At 57.1% G+C, this 22,203-nt stretch overlaps 1 protein-coding gene across 1 annotated transcript in view; it reads right to left on the bottom strand.

Annotated features, from left to right (window-relative positions):
• Nucleotides 1-11,857: 11,857 nt before the first annotated feature.
• The window catches only part of Rbm19 (RNA binding motif protein 19), an 86,491-nt gene continuing 76,145 nt past the window's right edge, over nt 11,858-22,203 (bottom strand). Inside the window, exon 24 of the mRNA XM_028878789.2 lies at nt 11,858-13,095. Within this exon, the coding sequence (XP_028734622.1) occupies nt 12,995-13,095 (101 nt within the window). The 3' untranslated portion in view covers nt 11,858-12,994. The remainder of the gene's footprint in view (nt 13,096-22,203) is intronic.

Genomic DNA, 22,203 nt, shown 5'->3' with positions numbered 1-22,203 from the left:
GGGTTAAAAGGCATTTTAGGGATATATAATATATACATGTATATATACGTGTGTGTGTGTGTGTGTGTGTGTGTGTGTGTGTGTGTGTGTGTGTGTGTATTCATATATAAAAGGTGAAAAGGGAAAGTGAACATTTCAAAGCAGAGGCCGGGTGTGGTGGTGTGTTCCTGCAACCCCAGCTCTGGGGAAGCTGACGCAGGAGAATTGCCACAAGTTCAAGGCCAGCCTGACCTACAGAGGGAATTCCAAGGTAGTCAAGAATACAAAGTAAGACCTTGTCAAAAGAGAGGAGAAGAGAGGACAGGGGAGGGGAGGGGAGGAGAGAAGAGAGAGAGAGAGAGAGAGAGAGAGAGAGAGAGAGAGAGAGAGAGAGAGAGAGAGAGAGAGAGTTAAAAGAAAAGAAAGAGCAGAAGGGAGGGAGGAAGGAATGAGAAAGAAAGATTTGAAAGCCGCGAAATATTGGGAGGGAGACTCTTCTGAGACAGGCCATTTTCTCCATCATTGAACATTACTCGAGTTTGGTCTGGGCAGAGCCTGACCACGTAGCCCAGGCTGTCTTTGAACACTCCTCTTGTTCCAGCCTCCCAAGTGCTGAGACAATGGGCGTGCACCACTGAACCCCATCTTCACGTGAAGACTTCTTCCAGGTCTTTGGGATCCTGGATGAGGGAGTCTAAGTGGGGGCGGTCTGGCTTCTGCTGGGTGGCGGACCCGAGTCCATCCTGTAACACAGGGGACAGTGATCTAAGCAGTGTGGCCTCCCTTGGGGTTAGAGAAAGCAGGGTCGGCCTCAGGGTCACTGCGGGAGCATGAGTCGGTAGGTTGTGCCACCCGCTAAGCTGGGCACCATCCTCCAAGGGCCTCAAGAGCTAGGGAAGAGGTCACCTTGAGAAACGCTTGCTCTGCTGGCTTGCCCTGTGAAGGCGACCACCCTGCAGGTTGCCACCTGCCGAGTGGTGAGCAGATCGGCCACTCACACACTCATCGCCCTGTGTCCCCAAGGAGCCTGGTCCATCACCACCCTGCCCGTTAGGCTAGCCAGGCTGGGTAGGAGGAGACAGGAGCTCATAGCATGGTTACAGATCAGATCTGGGAGGCCGGAGGGTCGCCACACACCCCTCACTGATCTGGGCATTCTCGGGGTGAGCCCCCCTGCCCATCTAGGAGCTGGTGAGAGCTAAGGAAAAAAAAATAAGTGAAGTCAGGAGGGTAGGAGAGAAGGGAGGAGTGGGGAACCCATCTGGGCCAGGCTGCACGTTGAAATTGCCCCGCATTAAAAATTCAGCGGCCAGAGAAGTTTCCAGGGATTTGTAGTAATTAGATGACAGAATGCTGGCGAACCTCAGGCTTGCCAAAGATGTTACTCAGGGGTCAAAGACTCCACACTTTCGGCGGGGTAATTTGTAAGTGTCAATCACTCGCAGCCATCAGAGAGAAGCCGATCTGAGGGTTGCATTCTAACGAAGCTACCGCAGCCGGACCCAGGCCTGTGACACTTGCTCAGGGCCCGCAGTGGTGGCTGCCCTGCGGGGACTCAAACCCAGGCCTTCAACTTGTCCTGAGTTTCCCTCCTTGGTGGAGAGATTCCTGACAAGCTGGTACCACCCGAGAGCGAGGCACAAGCTCTTGGTGTCTGGATCAGGGTGGCCACTTGGTGTCAAGGATATATATATATATATATATAGCTTTGCACCCGTGAGCTGTGTGACGGTCTTCAGGCCTCAGTGTTCCCATCTTTGAAGTGGGGGCAAGAGGTACACGATGAAAAAAGACCCTACACACACACACACACACACACACACACACACACACACATCCGTCCACTCCCCATCTGTGCACCTGGGTTGGGCACCATGGTGTCAGTAGTGACCACGGGAGCAGACACTGTCTTTATGGGACACGAGAGAGGAGGAAGAATGAATGGGCAGTAAATTACAGTATGTGTGAGGTTGGTAGGTGCTCGGAGACAGTGACCCAGTTGGAGTTATAGGGTATGGGGACCATGCTTCCCATTCTGCAGGGTGGGACTCCCTTGGAGGCACACTGGAGCGGAGGGTCTTTGACAGATGTACAGTGAGGCTAAGTCCAAGCTGTGTGTGGGGGTGAGGGGGGCCATCAAGATGACCCCATGGCTAAGACGGAGTAGAGAATCAGGCTGGGTGGGGCTCAGTGGCAGAGCATGGGGTCTGTCAGCCAGGAGGCCCTGGGTTCCATCCTCAGCATGTTAGTTCTCATGAGGCTGGAGGATGAGGGGCAGGGTTGGCAGGGACGGCGTAGACTGAGTGTCTTTGAGGATGTGAGATTCCAAGAGACAGGACCTGTCGAAGCCTAGCTTGGATGCCCAGGGCCAGCGCTACGAGCCCTGAGTGGAGCGGGGTGTGGATGGCAGGACCAGGAATTACTCCACTGTGATCTGACTGGTCCAGCAGGTGTGAGCCAGCGGGTGTGAGCCAGCAGAGGCAGGAATGCTCTGTGGCTACACCAGTCCACCGTGAAGCTACAAAGCGACCCAGAGAGACCGAATGAAAAGTCAGTGCCGTCCATCACTCCCTCACACCTGACACAGCATCTTCGAGAAAGAGCACTAGATGTGGAGTCCAGCAGATCTGACCCTGCCCTTCCTAAGCTGTGTGACCCTGGGCAAAGCTATATACCTCTCTGAGCCTATGAACCTCATAGAAGAGTCAAGGACAGGTAGGCTGTGGGCATCAAGGCCTCTGGGGTCACAGGGTCACAGGGTTAGCCTCACTGGGTTACCTGAGCATCCCAACAATGCAAGAATTAGGAGACCAAACGCGAGTTTAGAAAAATGAACCAAAATGCTTTCAAAGACAAGGGACCGGAGCCCATGTTTCCGGCCTGTGTCTCACTGGGCAACATGGCTGTTCTCCAGCGGGCTCCACGGTCTGCTGTTTAGTGGCTTCATCCTGTCTCTGGGGATGAGTCAGGGTGAGCCCCTGTACATTCCTTTCCCTCAACCCTTCCTGACTGTTCGGCCATTTGTCCTGGGGGAGGGGCGGGGCGGAGAGAGTGGGGGGGGGGAGGTGGCTTGATTACCTCTTCCCCAGGCCTGGGTCTCCATCCCAGCCTCTGCTGTGGGTCCAGCCAGGCCGAGAAACCACTCAAGGGGAAAATGAGAAACTGCGGGGTTTCACGGGTGGCAGCGGCCAGGCCTGCCGAGCAAGGCCTCTCCAGCTGCTAGCTGGATAGACAGACAGACATGGGTGTGTGTGTGGGGGGGACCAGAGGCTTCAGACTAGAGGCAGAGGCGCTTGCGGTCCCCACCATATTCCCAAGGCACGGAGGCCACAGGTTCATTGCAGGTGCAGATAAAAGCAAGCCGTGGTGGCCAGCTGGGCACTGCTGGTTCCTTTAGTGAGTGCCTGCTGTGTTCCTGTGGGTCCCCGAGACGCTTCACCTTTGTCTGTACTCATAGAGCCCAAAGAGGTCAGAGTTGCCACCATCCCACATCGGTGAGGCCATCATGCACAGCCTCATGGGAAAGCCTGGCCCTGCAGCGCCCTCCCCTTGCTCTGACCTCCAGGGTGTCTCCCAGCCCAATGCAATGGTTTCACTTTGAGAAAGTCCGTCTTCCGGCGCCCACTGGAACATGGCGGGGACTTTGCTTTCTGTCTCCTCTACGCTGCGTCTCAGAGCTGGGTCACGTCAATAAATCCCCCCGTTTTTTGAGCCTGCTTTGGTTCCCACCATGCTCTGTGAGGACTCGCAGGTGGGACATCCATGCTGCTGCTGGAGATAGCTTTCATCCCCGCAATGGGGGGCTGGGGCCACCGACCCAGACCGCACCCCGATAGATGAAAGACTGGTTCCATCATTTCTGCCTAGCGAAGCCATACCCTTCCCTGTGTACACTAGGAAAGAAGGTTCTAGCTCCCAGAGCCTCGCCCCTGCTTTCCCAAATGGGCAGGGTGTCATTCCTGGGTCTGTAAGGTGCCAGACAGAAGCTGTCTGGGGCGGGGAGGAGGGAAGTACACAGTGGAAAATATAACTGTTGTCTGCTCCCAACTCCGGCTGACTTGCGAGCTGTGTGGTCTCTGGCAAGTCCCCTAGCCTCTCTGTTTTCTGATGCGTCACTGGAGCTGAGGATAAAACCATGTATAGCGCCTGTTTATGGGGTGCTGTTTATGAAAAGGGTTGACATGTATGTACACAGTGATGACGTCACGTAAGGATGTGGAAGAGCCTTGTCTCTAGTGGGAGAGGTGGAGGGAGGTGGCGTCATCCAGTGCCTATGATGTGCCGGGGGCTTTAGATGTCTCATCCTCGTGTCTGGAGCCTGCCCTACACGTGGAGACTTGGTTCAGAGAGGTTTGGTGACACACATAACTTGGGGGTTACCTCAATCAGGCTCAGTCAGTCTAGGGGGGAGGTGTTTCTGACCCCATTTACATCATAACAAACTGAGGCACGTGATAACCCAGTAACTTTCCTAGGGTCAGAGTTTTGTAAGCAACAGGACTAAACCTCTAGTGAATCAGATCACAGAGTCTCCAAGGGTCCTGGTTTTGGTGAGAATCTGGGGTTCCAGGGTCACAGGAAGTGCTCAGAGCAGTTTGAGGGTGGGTAACCCTCAGGGACCTGGGCTCTGACAGCACCCTCCCAAGGCCTTGCCCTCCTCCCTTGGTGAAGGTCCTGCCTGCTGGAACAGCCTGCCCAGATGACCCAACTCTTTCTCAGGGACACAAGTGGATGCCATAACTGTGGCCAGGGGCCTTGGAGTCAGTGGCCCTGGCTTTCAGTTAGGGAAGAGGTGACCTGGGGAGTCTCCCCCATGACTGATGCTAACTGGATGCTGGGAACATGGCCTCGGTTCAGTCTCCAAAATACCACACACACACACACACACACACACACACACACACACACACACACACACATACACACACACACCCATACACACACACACCACACACACACCCACACCACACACCACACACACCACACACACACACCTGGAAGGCCACAGCCCCACCCCCTCCCCAGCACAGACCCAGTTCCTCACATCTCTAGCTATGGATGCTCTAGGCTGGGGCCCCCAGCCTGCTGCCTGTGAGGGACACCCACTCCTCAGGCTTCCCGGCGGCCCCCTACCTACCCCTGCCTACAGCTCGGCTGTCTGGCTTTCCAATTCCGGCCGTATCATGCCCACACCTGCCCGCCGCCGCTGTAGCTCTGCTTCCCCAGGCCCGGGTTGGGGTGAAAGCATGGCTTATTAGCCAATCTGGACTCCTCTTTCTGTGAATTACTTGGCCTGATTGATATTCATGAGCCCACACGTCTGAGGCCTCAGCCAGCTGCCACGTGACTGCTCCTGGCCTGCAGGATGACAGGGGGATCCGCGCATCCCTGAAACACTGCCACAGTCCTCAGATGGGGGACAGTGGTGTCTTGGGAGCGGTCCCTGGCTGACGACAGCGTACTATCTCTGCAGTGGCCAGGACCTGGGGGGTGGGGCCGCACCAGGGCTTCCAGCCAGAATGACCAAGAGGGCTGGGCAGCCATGGCCTCTCCCATCAGTGGCCCCTCTTTCCCTGCTTTAGAGGTGGCTCAGCCCTCCCACCCTATCCAGGTCTTCTACTGTTCTTTTCCTTTTACTGGGGATCAGGGCTGGAATTCAGAATCAACGATCCACCACGGAGCTGGCCTCCCCCATTGTGCATGCTTGCTACACTGTCCTGGCACATGCCACACAGGTGTCATCTGTCACTTAGTTCCCTAGTCTCCGGGGATGAGGACACGGGGAATCTGGACTTCTTCCCCTGGCTTACTGTCCACTGCCTAGTTTTGGGCAGCGATCAGCAAAACTCTGCAGAAGAGACGGCTGCCATGTTTCCCTTGGACCTGATAACTTGGTTCTGGCTTGATAAACATCCTCTGGGTCCTTGGAACCATCTGGAAGGAGTGGTCCTCTCCCTGTCTTCAAGTGTGGGAGCAGCGGCAGATCTGGGGGACCTTCTTATCAGAGTCTAGGCAGTGTGGGGATTCCAGCCTGCACTGTGGTGTGTGGTGTGTGGTGTGTGGTATGTGGCCCTTAACTCCACAACCTGAGGATGGGGATTCTTGGGTGTGGCCTCCTCTTGAGAGAGAGGATGACGCTTGCTCCAGAAACTGACACTCTCCCGGTCAGAATAAAAGAAAACACTGGACAGAAAACAAACAAAAACAAACCCACAAAACCCGAAAATCAACACCAACTGCCTCTGCCCTAGCATCCACGACCCTGTGAACTTTGGGAGCCAGTGGGTACAGGGCAGAGGCCAGCAGATGCTCACCTAGCAGGGCGACCAGGAGGCAGATCTGAGACTGTTTTTTCAGACCCAGCCTGCTGGGAGATGCTGGCTCCTCAAGGGTCCCCCCCCCCAGAAACGAGGCCACAGCATCAGGGAGACAGGCAAAGTGGGGGCCCTCTGTCTCTGAGTCGGGCTCCAGAGTGAGGGCGGCCAGGCCTGGGGGAATCGCAAGAAAAAAAAAAAAATCAGAACGCAGAGAAATGAGGCCACATCCCAGACGAAGCTTTTTTAAATTCAAAGCTTTCCCTGGGGGGGATTCGGGTCTAAAAGGACAAGTCTGGGGGAATAAGATGAACTGGATCTGGCTGGTGGGGTCCCTGGGCACCTTCCAACCAGGGATGGGCACCATTTGCAACCCTTAGCTGCCCGGGGGAGCCAAGAGCAAGGGCTCTGTTTACGGGCCACCCTGGTAGGGATGATGGCCCCCCTTCCCATGAACTGCCAAGGGAAGACAGAACCCAGGTCTTGCCAGTGGAGAGCATTAGCTGGAAAGTCCACCCACACCCCAGGGGCTTGAGGAGCACCCACTGGGTCCTTACCAATGCTCCTGCTTCTAAAGTTGAGAGATAAGCCACTTGCCTAGCCAACACCTTCCTGGGCGGGGCAGGGCAAGCCTCAGATTGGTAAGTAAGAAATCTGCCTTGGTACCAGCAGAAGGCCGTGGGGGCCCCTGAGACGGCAGGAGCAAGAAGACACCATCTTTGTCCTACAAAGGGCTCACAGCCAGATGATGGGGTCCCCAGACCATGGTGTGGCGAGGGGTCAGGTGAGGTGGTCGGGGACAATGAACACTGCTCTGAAGTGGTGTCTACATGTGAAGGGCAGACGGGTTGCAACTGGGGAAGGGTGGGCGTGAACAGGGGAGCCACAGAGTGGGTCTGGTTCTAGGGCAGTGACCAAGGAGAGACATAGGCAAAAGGTGCTCTAAAATGTGTGGGAGACTGAGGGCACTCGTGACCTCAATGTTCGTGTCTTTCCTCCCCCATATCCACGCCCGCCTGTGGACACAGCCCTTTCCACTGACTCTGAAATCTTTTCTTTTTGAAGTAATGCTGGAGATTGAACCTAGAGCCCTGTGCATTTGAGGCAAGCACTCTGCCGCTGAGTTCTCTCCCCGGGCCCCTCCTGCTGACTCTGGGTCTTCCCCTGGGACTTATGGGCAACAGCAAACTCGACCCGAGAGGTTTTAAAGCAAGCTCTTGCGTTCTGACTTCCCCCCTGGCTGGCCTGCTGGAGGGACCGGGTCACCCCGAGTCAGCTCAGACAAGCAATGAGGCCTGACATGGGGAAGAGGCCAGGCAAGATCTGCAGCGCCAGCTAATGAACCCGCAGCCAAAGGCAGAGGCACGTAAGATGAACCTGAGATAAGGACAGGCACCCGCAGCCCTCCACTACACGCTGTGTCTTGAGCCACTGGGCTTGGTGATCTCTATGCATTTTCGTGGCAGTGGCTAAGTGGTTCAGGAAGGGGCGCAGAGCTGATGTTGTCGGGGATCCATAGGGGACTAGACTTCTCTAGAAAAAGCTCTCACTATGCATCCTCCATGTCAACTTGGCAGGATTTGGACTCTCATGGGAGACACACGTTGGGTGTTTCTGGGAGGGTGTAGTTGAGGTATAGCTGAGGCTCAACACCCTCCAACCCTGGCCAAGGCTCGCCACCTGTGTGAGCCTCAGTTTCCTCATCCATCAAGTGGGGAAACAGCCTCATTTCTTCAGGTGGCTGTGAAGGCCACTTGGCTTGTAAGGCCTGGCCCAGATATGGTGACCTGAAGGCGGTCTTGCCATTAATTGAACAGCCCCACGCCCATGGAACACCTACCTTCCTTCCTCTGAGGAACTATTTTGGGAAGCTGGGAAACATCCAGCCAACTATGAGGTGGGACCCGAGAGGAATGTTCATCACAAGTGGCTTGGCTCATCTCTGCAGCCTCAGTTTCCCCCCATGTGACAGTTCTCGCCTATGATTCCAGTGAGTCACTCTGTGCACTGCAGATGTCCAGGGAGGTGGTGATTTCAGCCGGAGTTGTGGGAAAGGGAGGACTCTCGAGTGCTCCCAGGAGGAGGCAGGAGCTGCGCTGTGTGCATCTGCACAGACGGATGTGTTTGTTGTTGGCTTGAGCCCAGGGCAGGGACGCCACGGCCCGAGCGGATCACTGTCAGGAAGGACGCGATTAAGGGGAAGTGGGGTCTATTAAGGAAGCCAGAGGCAAAGGCATCCTGGGTGCCTGGCGATGCTATAATGAACTTGTAGATCCTTTTATTTTGTCACTCATGGGGACGACCTCAGCCCAGGGCTTCTAGGAAGTGGGGGAGCCTGCCAGGTGTGCAGGACGAGAACACTGTCTTTGCACTGGGGGGTGGGATAACAACAGAAGAGGATTTTATAGTGCGTGTGTGTTGGGGACCTTTTCCCAGCTCTCGGCATGTCACGACTTACGAATCTGTACTGGCTAATTTTATGTCACTGTGACACAAGCTAGAGTCATCTGAGAGGTGGGGAACCCCAACAGAGAAAATGCCTCCGTTTGATGGGGTGGTAGGCAAGCCTGTAGAGCATTTTCTTAATTAGTGATTGATGGGGGAGGGGCCCAGCCCATGGTGGGTGGGGGCCACTCCTGAGCTGGTGGTCCTGGGTTCTATAAGAAAGCAAGCTGAGCAAGCCATGATGAGCAAGCCAGTAAGCAGCACCCCTCCATGACCTCTCCATCAGCCCCTGCCTCCAGGTTCCTGCCCCGTGACTTCCTTTGATGATGAACGACATGGAAATATAGGCCAAGTAGACCCTTTCCTCCAAGTTGACCTTGGTCATGGAATTTCATTGCAGCAACAGAAACCACTAAGATGGCATTCCATCCACCTGTGTCTGTCCTGCTATTGCCTGGAAGGACACTGAGACACCAGGAAACCAATCAGTACCAAGTCATAGACTCTGTATGTGATAGAGCTGAGACTCAGCTCTGGTGGTCTATGCTGGTGACTAGGCAAGAGTGGCCATAAAATCGGCCATGATGACTCAGCTCTACCATAGCAATCTGTGTAGATGATGCGTGGTCTCAGCTGGCACGGTGATGTTTGCATAAAACTTTATGTGAACAGTGTCTGGATTTGGCCCTTAGACTGCCATTGTTTTTATTTAAAATAATGCCATATTTATTTAGTAATTCTGCATGTACTGTAGGGTGGGCAGTGCCATGTTGTGAATGCCACAGGACGTGTGTGTGAAGGTCAGAAGGCAAGTTGTGGGGCTTCGCTCCTGCCTTCTATCGTGTGGGTCTCAGGAATTGAACTCAGATTGTCAGGCTTCGCGGCAAACGCCTTTACCTAACGAGCTCTAGGAGGTTCTGAGAGAGAAACCGGGGACCTCTCCTCACCACTTCACACACTAAGTCCCAAGGGCTCCTGCTTCGACCGGAGCAAGGCGTGGGCACGGGGACCTGTACTTGGAGAATGGGGTGGGTGGGCAGGTGGGGTCACAACAGCCCAGGAGTACAGGACTAGCCTGGACAATAAAGGGGAACACAGTGTCATAAGCTCTGGTGGGGCTGATGTGGTCCCGAAGGGGGTGGGAAACGTGGGGGGCAGTTGAAGGTGCTCATGTCAATGGGGCTCCTGGCAGCAGGTTGAATATATTACCAGGAAGCAAGCATCCCAATAGGCTTTAAAAGGCATTTCTGCAGGGGCGGTGGTGGTGATGGGGGATGCCTAGCTACTCCTGGTGAGGCAGAGAGAGAGAGGGAACAGGCAGACAGAACCCTGGAGGCTTCATTCCCAGGACCTGAGCGCGGGCTCCATTTCCTCCAGGCCTTACCAAAGGGTTAAAGTCATTTTCATTAAAATTTAAATTCCAGCAGGCGCTCTCTCCCGCCCCCTTCCCCGTCCTTTGAACGTTTTGACTGGCAACCATTTCATATTTCAATCTCGGCAGAACAAATTGAATTAGATGTTGAGCCCGAGCTCGGCTCTGTTGGGCAAAGCCTGAGTGCGCAGCTCCAGCTGATCCTGCCCCAGCTATCCTGAGCAGCAGCGGCGGCCTGTGGACTGTGGGGAGTGTGGATCCCCTGCATCAGGACAGGGGGGTGGCCGAGGTGAGGGGACATGTGGGGGAAAGGGCTGTCTGGCACCCGATGGGAGCATCTCTTAAATTACTTATTTTTATTAATGTGTATCTGTGTCTCTTTTTGTGTGCCACATGAGTACAAGGGCCCGCGGAAGCCGGAAGAGGGCACCGGATCCTCCGCAGCTGGAGTTGTGTGGCAGTTTTGAGTGTGGCTCATTTCGGGTGGCTGCTGGGAATCGAACTTGAGTCCCCTGAAAGAGCCGCACACTCTTTTAACTGCTGAACCATCTCTAGCACCCTGTGTGTGTGCACCTCAAGGCTTGGGACAGCCTCTGGAGTCCACCCAGCATGGAATGCCATGTCTTAAGAGAGACACGGAGGCACCTGGGTTTGTCCTCGGGTCTAGGATGGGTTTGATGACTGATGCATGAATGTGGGTCAGGTACTGTTGACTCTTCTCTCCAGCTTCTGGCATGTCCCTATCCGCTATAGGATGGCTGTTTTGATGTCTGTCCCCTACTGGAATGCGACAACATGCTGGCGCCCTTCCAGAGCCAGGGTGCTGGTGTCGGAACCTGTGCTCAGGGGCAGCGGCACGCTCCATCTCAGAACTCCACGCTGGCCCAGGAATCCCAGCTGGGCTCTTGGAAGGACTCTAAGGCCTAGGGACAGCAACATGAGGGTATTCATGTCCCAGCCACCAGCAGCCTGCCTCTGCGTGAGGAACCACAGTGTGGGGGATGAGTCTAGTCTCCTGCCCCTTGGCTGCTGACCAGAAACCATCTCCTCCAGGCCCTTGCTGGACCCCCAGACTCCTGTCTAGTGAGGCTCAGTGAGGTCCCAGGCTTGTTCCACTCACCTCTTCTGGGATCTCCAGCTGTGCTGGGCACTGGCCTCCCACAAGCTCCTGTGTGTGTGTGTGTGTGTGTGTGTGTGTGTGTGTGTGTGTGTGTGTGTTCACTGTGTCTTCCTTAATGCTGTCCACCATTTTTTCCCTTTTTTTGGACTCGGGTCTCTTACTCAACCTGGAGTTTACTGATTGGTCAGGTTGGCTGTCCATCAAGCCCTAACGACCTGCCTGTCTCTACCCTATAAAATCAGGGATGACAGGTGCACACCACCTTGTCTGGCTTCTGCATGGGCGCTAGGTACCTGAACTCAGGAGGCTGGAGGACTCAAAAGTTGCCTGCTGAGCTCCAGGACTCAGAGGGTCAAGCATAGGTGCCCAGGTCCCTGTGGACCCTGTTTTGGGAAGTTTATGCTGGTGGTGACAGAGACTGCAGCTTTCTGCCCTAGGCTATCTGTCACATGTGGGCACACCTTCAATGGTGGGGCAGGGACAATTCCCAGCCTGTCTTTTAATGACCCATAGCGACATGGGCCGTGGTTCCTGATGGTCCAGCCTTGGCGTGGCAAGCATCAATGTGACCCCTCTGTGCAGCACCAGTGGTGGAGGCTGGCGCAGGGTGACATCTGAGATGTGTGGTAGAGGGAGCCGAGCCACTCTAGGCTCTGACTTTTATTGTTAATTCTCAGTGCCCTCGGACTGTAACAAAGTGCCCGTCCCACCCACAGGGTGAGGTCCCAGCTTTGGTACAGGCCACTCTGAAAAGCAGGACCTCATTCCCTCCAAAACCGCACAGGCCGAGATTCTCACAAAAGTCGGAAGGCCTGGTGCCCTGGCTCAGAGTCCAGTCCAGCACCCACAGCCCGTGGTGAGGACAGCTCAGAAGTGGGATGAGAGTCTTCTCAGGTCTTCCTGGGTGGGATGGCTGAACACGGTGTGGCTGGCCGAGGCCACCATGCCAGTCACCTGCACTGAACTCAAAATGATGTGGGTCTTCAGCTGCACGCTCGGATGTGGTGGTGCTGGGGCTGGACAGCGGTTAAAGGGCCGTGGCTCCGGCCCCCCGATTGATGCCATGTCCTCCTCTGGCTGCTGGCGCATCGACATTCATGGAGAGGCTGTAATAGGGTACCCAGCCAAAGATGAGCTTGCGATGCCTCTGGCTCGGGGTGAGGCCTTGACAGCGCTCCCAGGGCCTCCGCCTTGAGATGCTGTGGTGACGGCACACAGTTCAGCCTGCGAACCTGGCACCCGGGCTAGGAATGTGATGCTTCAGGAGGTCTGGGAAGGGCCCTGGGTGATGAGCTGGAGTCCCTAGCTCCATCTTCGGCCAGCAAGTCCTGCAGAGGGCGAGACGGCTGCAGGAGCCTGGCTGGTTGGGGCCTGGGCGGCCGGTGAACGGGGCTGAGCTGCCAGTCCCCTCCCAGACAGGAGCTTGCTCCTTCCACGGGCTCTACGCCGGCTGTGTGTGCACCGTCATCCATCCCAGAGCCTCTGCTCCTCGGGGACAAGGAGCCGGGTGTGTGTGGGGAGAGCACCGTCTCAGAGGAGGACGCCAGGTCTGTGTCCTCATAAGGAGCCACCTCATGTGGGTTACCCAGTGCAGGTGCCCGGGCAGCAGCTGCTGAACATGACACCGGTGAGGAGTTTGCAGAGCCGATGTTCTCGCACCCAGGTACAGGCTTTTGTCTCCCTTGACCCTGACCCGAGGGAGACCGCCTGCCGAGCCCTGCCTGGCCCCAGGGCCCCGGAGCCACACACCCTGGCGGTGCTAGCTCACAGCTGGAGAGCTTGCTCACTGTCACCATCGTCGTCCCCATCTTCCAGCTGCTCCAGGATCCCATCCAACACCGCAGACCGCTTTTTCTTCGGGGGCTCTGTGGCAGATGGCAGAGAGGAGAGAAGGACCCAGAGAGGGTTAAACAGTGAAGGGGGAGGCAGAGGTGTGCGGGGCGGGCATAGGGAGCACACGAGTGGGGGATGGGAGAAGGACGCGAGACCAAACAGGACCCTGGTTAGTCCAGCCTCAGCCAGGCGCCTCTCTCCAGCCCTGCACTGCTGCTGGCCACCTCTGCGCCCTCTCCCATCCTTGCCACGGAGCAAAGGACCCACTTTAGGGAGCCAGTGGCCACCTGGGAGCTGCCTCCTTCCCACCGGCCAGAGGCCTGGCCAACCCAGGCAACAGCTGAGCAGACAAGCAGGAGCCAGCTGCTTCTGTGGCAGCCAGGGACCCCCAGGGTGTGGCTGCGTGGCTGTCAGCAGCTCAAGGTTAGGTGCGCAGCTGCAGTGCCCAAGGAATCTAGAGAGGCCTGGGGACCATAACAATGAGGGTGGCTTTGCAGGAGAGGGGTTATTTGATTTGGGCTTTGATGAGTGTAGAGGAGTTTTCCGAGGAAGGGGCAAAGGCGGATTTAGACATACAGCTGTTCCAAATGCCACTGATTGAGTACCTACTGTATGCTATGGCACTAGTATCCTCACCAACCCCACAGACAAGGAAAGAGGGAGGCTGGCTCTGAGCTGCCTGCCCTACCAGACGCTCTGCTAGTCTAACTGTCCATTCACTAGCGAAGGCCTAATTTATAAAGAGGCTGCCCACCCAAACCCCTGCCTTCAGGAGACTCCGACTCCTTGTGTGAAGCCTCCCGCCCCCACCCTGGGCACACTCACCCCACTTCTACGTGGCAGCAGATGTGAGCACTGTGCCTGGCTCAGACGTGGATGACCTTGGCTCCCTCCTGGGGGAGGGAGTGGGTCCTGGAATCCCTTCCCCCATCTCATGTCTCCCATGCTATGGGGATGTGGACCCCGCCCACCTCCTCCACGGCGGTCCTCTGACCGGTCACCCTCAACCCACCCTATCAGCTTTGCCTTTCCCTGGGGGCTCCTGCACACATGAGCTGCTGCCGCCCCCTGAGGGGGCCTGAGCCCAGCGGCCTCCCTCTGCAGATGCCATACTGCGTTCGGAATCAGCCCCAGGCCTGCAGAAGCCACGTCCTGGTCTCCCTGGCCGCAGCCTGGCTCTCCCCTCTCCCATCATGCAACAGGCCCTTCTGTGTGGGACACTGTCCCTGGCTGGGGCTCCCATGGGGCATCCAAGTGGGAGATGCGTGAAGGGAGCCCGGGGCTGGGGTGGAGGCTGTGTTGTGGGAGAGGACGGGGCGGGGGGGGGGGGGAGGGAGGGGGAGAAGACACTGGCTGAGAGCCAAGGTCTGGCAGCCATGCCCATCATGGCCGACTGTGGAAAGGGGAGGAGGCGCCCAGGCTCCCTGCGGTGTCCTCTCCTCCTCTGCGCCTCATCCCCACTGCACAATGGCCTCAGGAAATTGAATCGTGGGCAGGTAATAGGGCTGGAAATAGACGACAACCACAGAGCAGGTTCCCAGCCTGGGCGTCTGACACCCCTCCCGCTGCTACCTCAGAGGCAACCAGAGAGACGGCTGAACCGATGCCAGAGTCCACCTCCTGCTCTGCCGCCCCTCCGCCGTGCCCTGTCCCCGGGGGAAGCCGAAGCTGTCATCCTGTTGGTGAATGGTCCACGGGAGCTGGTCATCCATTTCCGGATCCCGGTCCCCATTCCTCTCACCCCAGGGCCTTTGCACTGCCATGACCTGTCTAGAACGCTCTTCCAAACTGCTCAGGGGCCTCGGATCTGTGGGGAAGCTTCCCTGGCTCCCCCACAGCACCCACATGACCTTCCGGCTCACTGCTGTTTGTATCTCTTGCTGGGGCTGTCCTGGTACCTGGCAGCCCTCAGTAAATGTCTGCTGAGTGACGGACGGACTGAAGATGGCCAGGGGACGGTAGGGGACGGTAGGGGTCAGGCTATGGCACGAGGGGCAGAAGGAAGGATGGACGAGGTCAAGAACGCTTTCCGTGAATTTTTTTTCCCACCGACTTCTCTCACACTACAGAGACCTGGGCAACACTTGCTTCTGGAGCCACGGTCAGAATCCAGCTGACTCCGGGGGCCTCTGAACACTTCCCTGCTAACAGTCCTAGGGCAGCGAGCCTTGGGGACAGCTTCATGGCACCCACTGCCCTTAGCCTGGGCTCAGGGCACCAGAAAGACCGAGTCTCTAACTCGCCCAGAGCTTTGTCCTCTCTGAACAGCTGCTCTCTCAAGCACCCAGATGCAGGGAACATCTCGCCTGGGGCTATTCCTAGCCATCAAGTCTCCTACTGGGCAGTGGTTGTTCCACACTCCGCCTCTAGGGAGCAATGGGCTGTTTGTGACGTACGACCCTCACCCCCACAGTCCCTGGAGCCCACGGGCGCTCCTTTTGCTCGCTGGCACTAATCACACTTGGGAAAGCCCTGTGTATGTGCCACTCTGCTCACACTCAGACTTCTAGGGAGGTGGAGGTGGCAGTTTAAGACCAGGTTCCTTCTAGAGGCCTCAGAGTCCCCACAACAGAGAACCAGCCCCCACAAAGGCCTGGCCTCTCCCTAGGAAGTGACTGTGACCTCAGCGTCTGGTGACACTCTGCTTGGCCCAGTGTGAATGATGGACCAGCTGCCACCTGCAGAGCCAGGAAGAGGAGCCCAGGGCTTGGGGACCAACCAGCCACTCCTTCAGCTGCGGGTTAGAAAACGAGTTGTCCAGGGAGGTGCTGGGGGCCTGGGACACAGGGACCAGGCAGTGACCACAACTCCAGGCCCCCAGCCCAACAGACTCCACCATCAGCGGCCGAGTCACCCAGAGCATGTCACTGTTCTCTGCCACCTCCTGGGGCAGCCGTGAGGACGAGGGAGTCAAAGGGTGCACCTTGCTGTGGGTCTGGCTCAAGTCCACAGCCAGGGGTTGGGGTGGGAACCCCCATTCCAATCCCCGTAGGACGGGCACGCTGGGCCCCCGCGTCTTGGCTGCCGCCACCCAGCCCCCCACTGGCCTGCCTCCACACGCAGCGCCGGCTGGACTGGCAGGAACAGCTGTGGAAACCCCACTTCCCCACACTGGAAGCCTCGGTGGGTCCCTCACCAAACAAACACAAAGCAGAACCCGGGGAAGGTGTGAAATAAATAAACGAAACAAGCCGTGCATTTTCTTGCCACGGCGCAGCTGCGCCTGAAGATAAACAACATGTGACTGTCACCAAACATCAATACCGAGAAATGAACTTGACAAAAAGCTCGGCCGGCCCCCAACAGCCCCCCAGTCCTGCCCCCTCCCCCCAACCTCCAAACACCACTTCTGCATTTCTCCAGTTCCCACCTAATGGTTTTATTTTTCAATTAATTCCTTGACAGAATGCCAGCCTGCATCTCTCCCTTCCCTGGCTGGCAATGTCGCCTGCGTGGAAGGCGGCGCGCGGGCGGGCGGCGGGCGGGGGCCTGTGGGAGGACAAGAGAAAGCGCTTCATGGGAGGAGAGGCAGGCTGGGGATGAGAGCGCGGCTGACAGGGAAAAAGGATGCTGCGAGGGGCCTGGGAAGAAGAGGCAAGACGGAGAGAGAACAGGATGGGAAGCCAGCAGGCCGGTCGCGGTCCCTGTCTGGGCTCAGTTACTGAATGAAGACAAAGCTGCTTAGGAGCACAGTTTCTAAGCTGCTGGCCATGCCTGGAACCCCAGCACCAGGGAGGCTGGCACAGGAAGATGGCCTGAACCTGGTGGTGTGAGGCCAGCCTGCACAATGGAGAGATCCCATTTCAAAGTGCAAAAAGTGACTAGCCACAAGGCATTCAAGACTTTGCCTAGCACAAGGATGAACACTCAGTTGCCTGAAGGCATGAGCCAAGATGGACAAGAAGTGATAAATATAGTATCAAGTGTTTATGGCACCTAGCACATGGCAATCACGGGGTCTGGGCTGCCAAGGGAAAGCTGGAAGACAGGCAGGGATGGGGCCCTAGGCACCCGTGGGCTTGCTGCAGCAGGCCGAGCGTGGATCTTTCCTCTAGGAACCCCACAAGCTGAGTACATGCTCCCTGGGCTCTGGGGGAAGTCCTCTGGGTACAGGCTCTCCACATGGGGCTCAGCTCACTCTGGGGCCTTTATCTCATACCACAGCCAAGCCCAAGGTCCCATGGACACTTGCCCTGCTGTGGATCCACCCTCTGAGGGTCTCCACATGGGAGCAGAGCCAGCCACAGGGCAACATTCATGCAGACACTGACTCAAAGCCGAAAAGACCCACCTCAAGGAGCAGGAATGTGGACCCTACTCTAGGGGGCCGTATTCAAATGGCCCCTGTGGGCACTGGAGCTTACTCATCACAGATACATCCCCACTGTTATTAGCCCAGAGTGAGGGACCTAGGTGGTGGGAGGTTGTGGTGAGGCCACAGGCTAACCTCTCTCCAAGTGGCCCATCCTGGGCATCTTCCTGGATATAGGTCCAGATAACTGGACTGGCCCTGTGCAAGGAGAGCCCTGATCTGGACCATGGTGAACTTATCCCAAGATAAGGAAGGGGTACACGCTAGCCTGGGGTCCTCTGTGCTTGGTCTATGTGGGTGTAGGGACCCTGTGCAGTCTGGGGAGAGCAGCAAGTGTCGAGGCAGGGAGACCTGCTGCAGAGAGAGCGAGCACAGGACGAGGGAGGCTGGCGGGAGGCGCCTGCAGCCCTGCTTGGCCTGGAGGCCTCGGTCTCCATTATCTCCCTCTCTTCTTCCTGGGTCCAAGCAGAGGGGACATGGAGGGATGTGCCAGTGTAAGGGTCAGGTGGAGCCATCATGGAGTCAGTCACACTGCATGACTGAATCCACAGGGAGCGCACGCATCACGTAAATGCACAGTGGTTCCGCAGGCCTCGCTGTGGAACGTGGGACCAGGGTGGCAAGGCCTGATTTCCTAAGAGTAGCTGGCTTGAAACTGATTTCCAGGTCAGATCTTGCAGGGGCCAAACAATGACGAATCCAATACTGTTTTGTGTTCACGTGTCACAGGCAAGGCGCCCATGGCTCAGTTAGTGGCCTCTGGTCTACGTGCTCCCCACCGCCTATCACCGGCAGCCGGGGAAGCTGTTTTCCCTGGCTTCCTCCGGTTGGGCCAAGCTGCACAGTCAGGTACACGGCGGGCCAGCGTGGACCCTCCGGTCCCCGGGCCTCCAGCCCCGCCCAGGACGGTGGCCGGGCCCTGCCTCTCCCACACCGCCCTGCGGCGCTCCCGTCAGTTTAATTCTGTGATCGATGGGAAGGAGCAGGCGAGATGGCCCAGCACAGCTGGCTTCCCCGTTAGCCCTAGCAGGGATTCGTGGGCTTGCCGGCGACGGCTGAGTGAAATGTTTGCAGAACGCACAGAACACAAGTCAATAACAATTTAGTGGGATTGGGAGCAGGTCCCTTCCTCGCACGGACAGCCGCTCCCAGGGGAGGGCGGCCGAGTGTACAGGATATTGTCAAATCACTGGGAGTGGGAGGATCTGGTGTGTGGGGGGTGAGAGGGAGGCAGGGGGTGTGGTCGGGTGACACCTGCCCCAGCTGGTCCCAAGGACCTGCAGGCTCCCAGTGCACCTTGACGGGGAGATGGGGTTGCTGTCTGGGGGCCCTCTCCGCATTCCCTAATCATCTGCATCCTGGCCAGGAGCTGCCTGGACCCACAAGGGCCCATTCCCTTCACCAGCTGTGGCAATCAGAGGTGAGCGAGAAAGAGTCCTGGTGGGTCCCTGACCTCCCCTGGCACGAGACACGCATGCTACCTGGAGCCAGGATGAAAGCTCTCTTCTTGTTCATGCCATGCCCTCCCGGGACCCTCAGTGACAGTCCCGGGTGTCCAGAGAAAGGGCTGACACAACCAGGTCTTAGGAAGAGTGGGAGGGGCCCAGATGAAGGGCCGAGATGTGGGGCTTACACAAAAACCCCATCTCCAGGGAGCTGAAGGAAGCGAGACCAGGGGATATTTTGAATAATAAATTCTGTGACTCCACATACTTGCTTGAACTCTCTGCCTGTGATTTTGAAAGCCTGATGATTATGTCTTCACGGCTAAGATCAAGGAGGCCCATTTGCAGGGGCTGATGGGGGGGATAAGGGGCTCTCGTGGTCCCTGGTCTTTTGAAAGCGTGCCATTCTGATGATGATGGAGGTGTGGAATGGGGGTTTGTGGGAACGGTGGCAGGCTTTAAATATCATCTGTATGCTGATAACTTCAAATTTATATCACAACTCAGCCTTGGCCCCTGAGCTCCGAACTCATCCATCTATGTGCCGATATCATATCCCTCGGACGTTCTGGCTGACGTCAGACAAATGGCCGCCTGCCTCTGTACCGGCCCTTGGCTTCCCAGGTTTGCTGACCGCCGAGGCGCCACCCTTGACTTCTCTGTCTTCTCTGTGTAAACCTAGCCAGCTCTCCCTTCTCCCTGAACAACCAGTCTCCCAGCTGCTCTCCACCTGCAGCCTTTGGCTGTGGCCCTGGCCACCATTTTTGGATGACCACAATGTGCCTGCTCCTCAGTGCTGCTTCCGGCGCTACCCACTGTACCCCACTCAGCAGCAGTGGGGTAGCCTGATGAGGTTAGTTTGACGGTCACCTTCCCCTCCGGTCTTCCAGGGCTTCCTTCTCCTGTCTGTTCTCCACTCTCTACCCTGGAGCTCCAGGCCTGAACACACTTCTGCCCCAGGGCCTTTGCACCTGTGGCTCCCGGGGCCTGGACTGTTTCTCCCCTAGGTCTCGGGCTGGATGCTCCCTTGCAATCACACGGGAACGCTGACCCCGTGGGAGGCTTTCTCTAGCTGCCACATTAGACGTACCCCTCCCCTTGAGGTCTGCCATACCATCCACTCTAATTTTCTTCAGAAGACCGCCAGAACTCCAATCCTTCTATTTGCTGGTAACCACCCCTCCCTAGGACTCAAACGCCACCTCCGTGAGGGAATGAAGCGAGAGATGAAGCCACATGCCTTTCCTCCCAGGAAAGCTTACATTGAGGTTGCTGGCTAGGGTGTGTGTGCATACCACTTGGGACTCAGGAACTGTGGGGAATGTAGGGTGGGAGGAAACGCTGTGTGCTTTTAGGAAAGTCAACAGACCTCTCTGGGCCCGTCTGCACCAGTAACACGGGAAGTGTCTCTCTCTGAGTGTGTTAGGCTGAAGTGCCACCAGGCTTTTAAACTGTGTGCAAAACTGTATGAGTGTTGCTGCCGCACAAAAGCCCCTAGCAAAGCTCTCTGGCTTCCCGTGGCCGACCTCATCTTTCAGAAGAATTCACAGAGCGGTGTCTCTGCAGATGCATGGGGCTTGAGGAACAGGGTGAGGCCATCAGGCTCACAACAGGGCCCTGTCTGCATGTTTCAAGTCTAAATAACCCCGGGCTGGGGTCCCCGGCTGGCTGTGCAGAGCCGGGGTGCCCACCCCTAACGTGGAGGTGGCTGCAATCAGCACCACGCGGGGCCCGGCCCATGCTAGATGCTCAGCTAACATCAGCCGCACCCACGACTGGTTTTTATCGGGGCTCATTCGTCTGCTCTGGGGACAGTCACGAAGCCAGCTTTATGCTCGATGCAAGGAAAGTCAGGACACGGGGAGGGGGCTGTGTCCCCTGGAGGACACAGGCAGGGGGAGGCGGGAGAGGGTCAAGGCACAGAGGAAAAACTGAGGCCTGGTGGTGGGCTGATGGGACGGGGGTCTGGGGGCTCTGCCCCTGCCCTGTGAGGGAGGAGGCTGGCTCAGAGAGCCAGGCTAGTGGCTGACGGGCCAGGCCTATCCCCATCTGTGCCCAGGGGCTCTTGCTGCGAGCGAACGCGCACTTCCTATCTACATTCCGCGCTGGCCAGCGCCGCCGCCGGGCCCAGTGGGCAGGGGATAAGGCAGGGGTGGGGGCGAGTGGAGAGAATGCGCCACCGCCAGCCACTTGCCATGCCGCTCATGCCTGCGTGCCTGCTCTGGAGGTGAGAGTTGCAGCCGCTAACCACAGCCCATCAAAGCCTCCCCAGCTGGAATAAGACAACAGAGGGAAGCCGAGCCGTGCTCCCGGCCAAATAAAAGCCCATGTGCCAGGCCTCCCTGGCTGTGAGCGCTTAAGCCGGGGCTGGGCGGTGGCGGATGGCTTCCAGGCCATTTTATTCTGTCGCCTGTGCTCGTGGTGACCGTGGCCTGCCAAGCCCTGAAAGCTTCGCGATGCCGCAACCCTGCTGGTTTCTAACATGCTCAGGAAGAAAGGACACAGCCAGGGGCAGGCTTTCTTCTTTCGTCCCCCCTTGTGCCCTCTTTTCACATCCCGCATGCCAGGCAGAGAAGAATAACACTTCACCTACCACAGGGCCCGGGGCTGGAGATCGGAGATCTGACTCCTGACCAGGGAGGGGTTGGGAGGCAGAGAGCAGGGGGAGGAGGACAGGAGCTGGGGGGGTGGGAGCGGGGAGAGGAGCAGATTGGGATAGTCCAGGAGTGTGTGTGTGTGTGTGTGTGTGTGTGTGTGTGTGTGTGTGTGTGTGTATGTGTGTGAGTGTGTGTGAGTGAGTGTGTCTATATGTGTGTCTCTCTATGTGTGTGTGTGTATGTGTGAGTGTGTGTATGTGTGTGTGTGTGTGAGTGTGTGTATGTCTCTATGTGTGTGTGTGTGTGTATGTGTGTATGCGTGTGTATGTGTGTGTGTGTGTGTGTGTGTATGTCTCTATGTGTGTGTGTGTGTGTGTATGTCTCTATGTGTGTGTATGTGTGTGTGTATGTGTGAGTGTGTCTATGTGTGTGTGTATGTGAGTGTGTGTGTGTGAGTGTGTGTATGTCTCTATGTGTGTGTGTGTGCGCGTGTGTGTATGTCTCTATGTGTGTGTGTGTGTGTGTGTAGAGTGCGAGAGGACAGGAGAGGGAAATCAGTAGGGAACCAAGGGGAGGACAGTAGCCCCCCTCCCCGCACGGCACCTCCCTCGGGTGACTCTTCCCAGCCAGGTCCAGAGGCCCGGCCTATGTTGTTAGCTTGCCAGGTGCCTCCCAAGCACCAGTTAGCAAGGGGCACTGCAGTGCCCGGCCATCACCCAGGGACAGAGGAGCGCGAGGAGTGTCCCATGGGACGGACGGGGGACGGTGACGGGGTGGGTGGGTGGG

This window comes from Peromyscus leucopus, chromosome 23, assembly GCF_004664715.2.
Source record: "Peromyscus leucopus breed LL Stock chromosome 23, UCI_PerLeu_2.1, whole genome shotgun sequence".
Classification (NCBI taxonomy): domain Eukaryota; kingdom Metazoa; phylum Chordata; class Mammalia; order Rodentia; family Cricetidae; genus Peromyscus; species Peromyscus leucopus.
The sequence above is the reverse complement of the archived record's forward strand: the minus strand, read 5'-3'. Positions and strand labels throughout refer to the sequence as shown.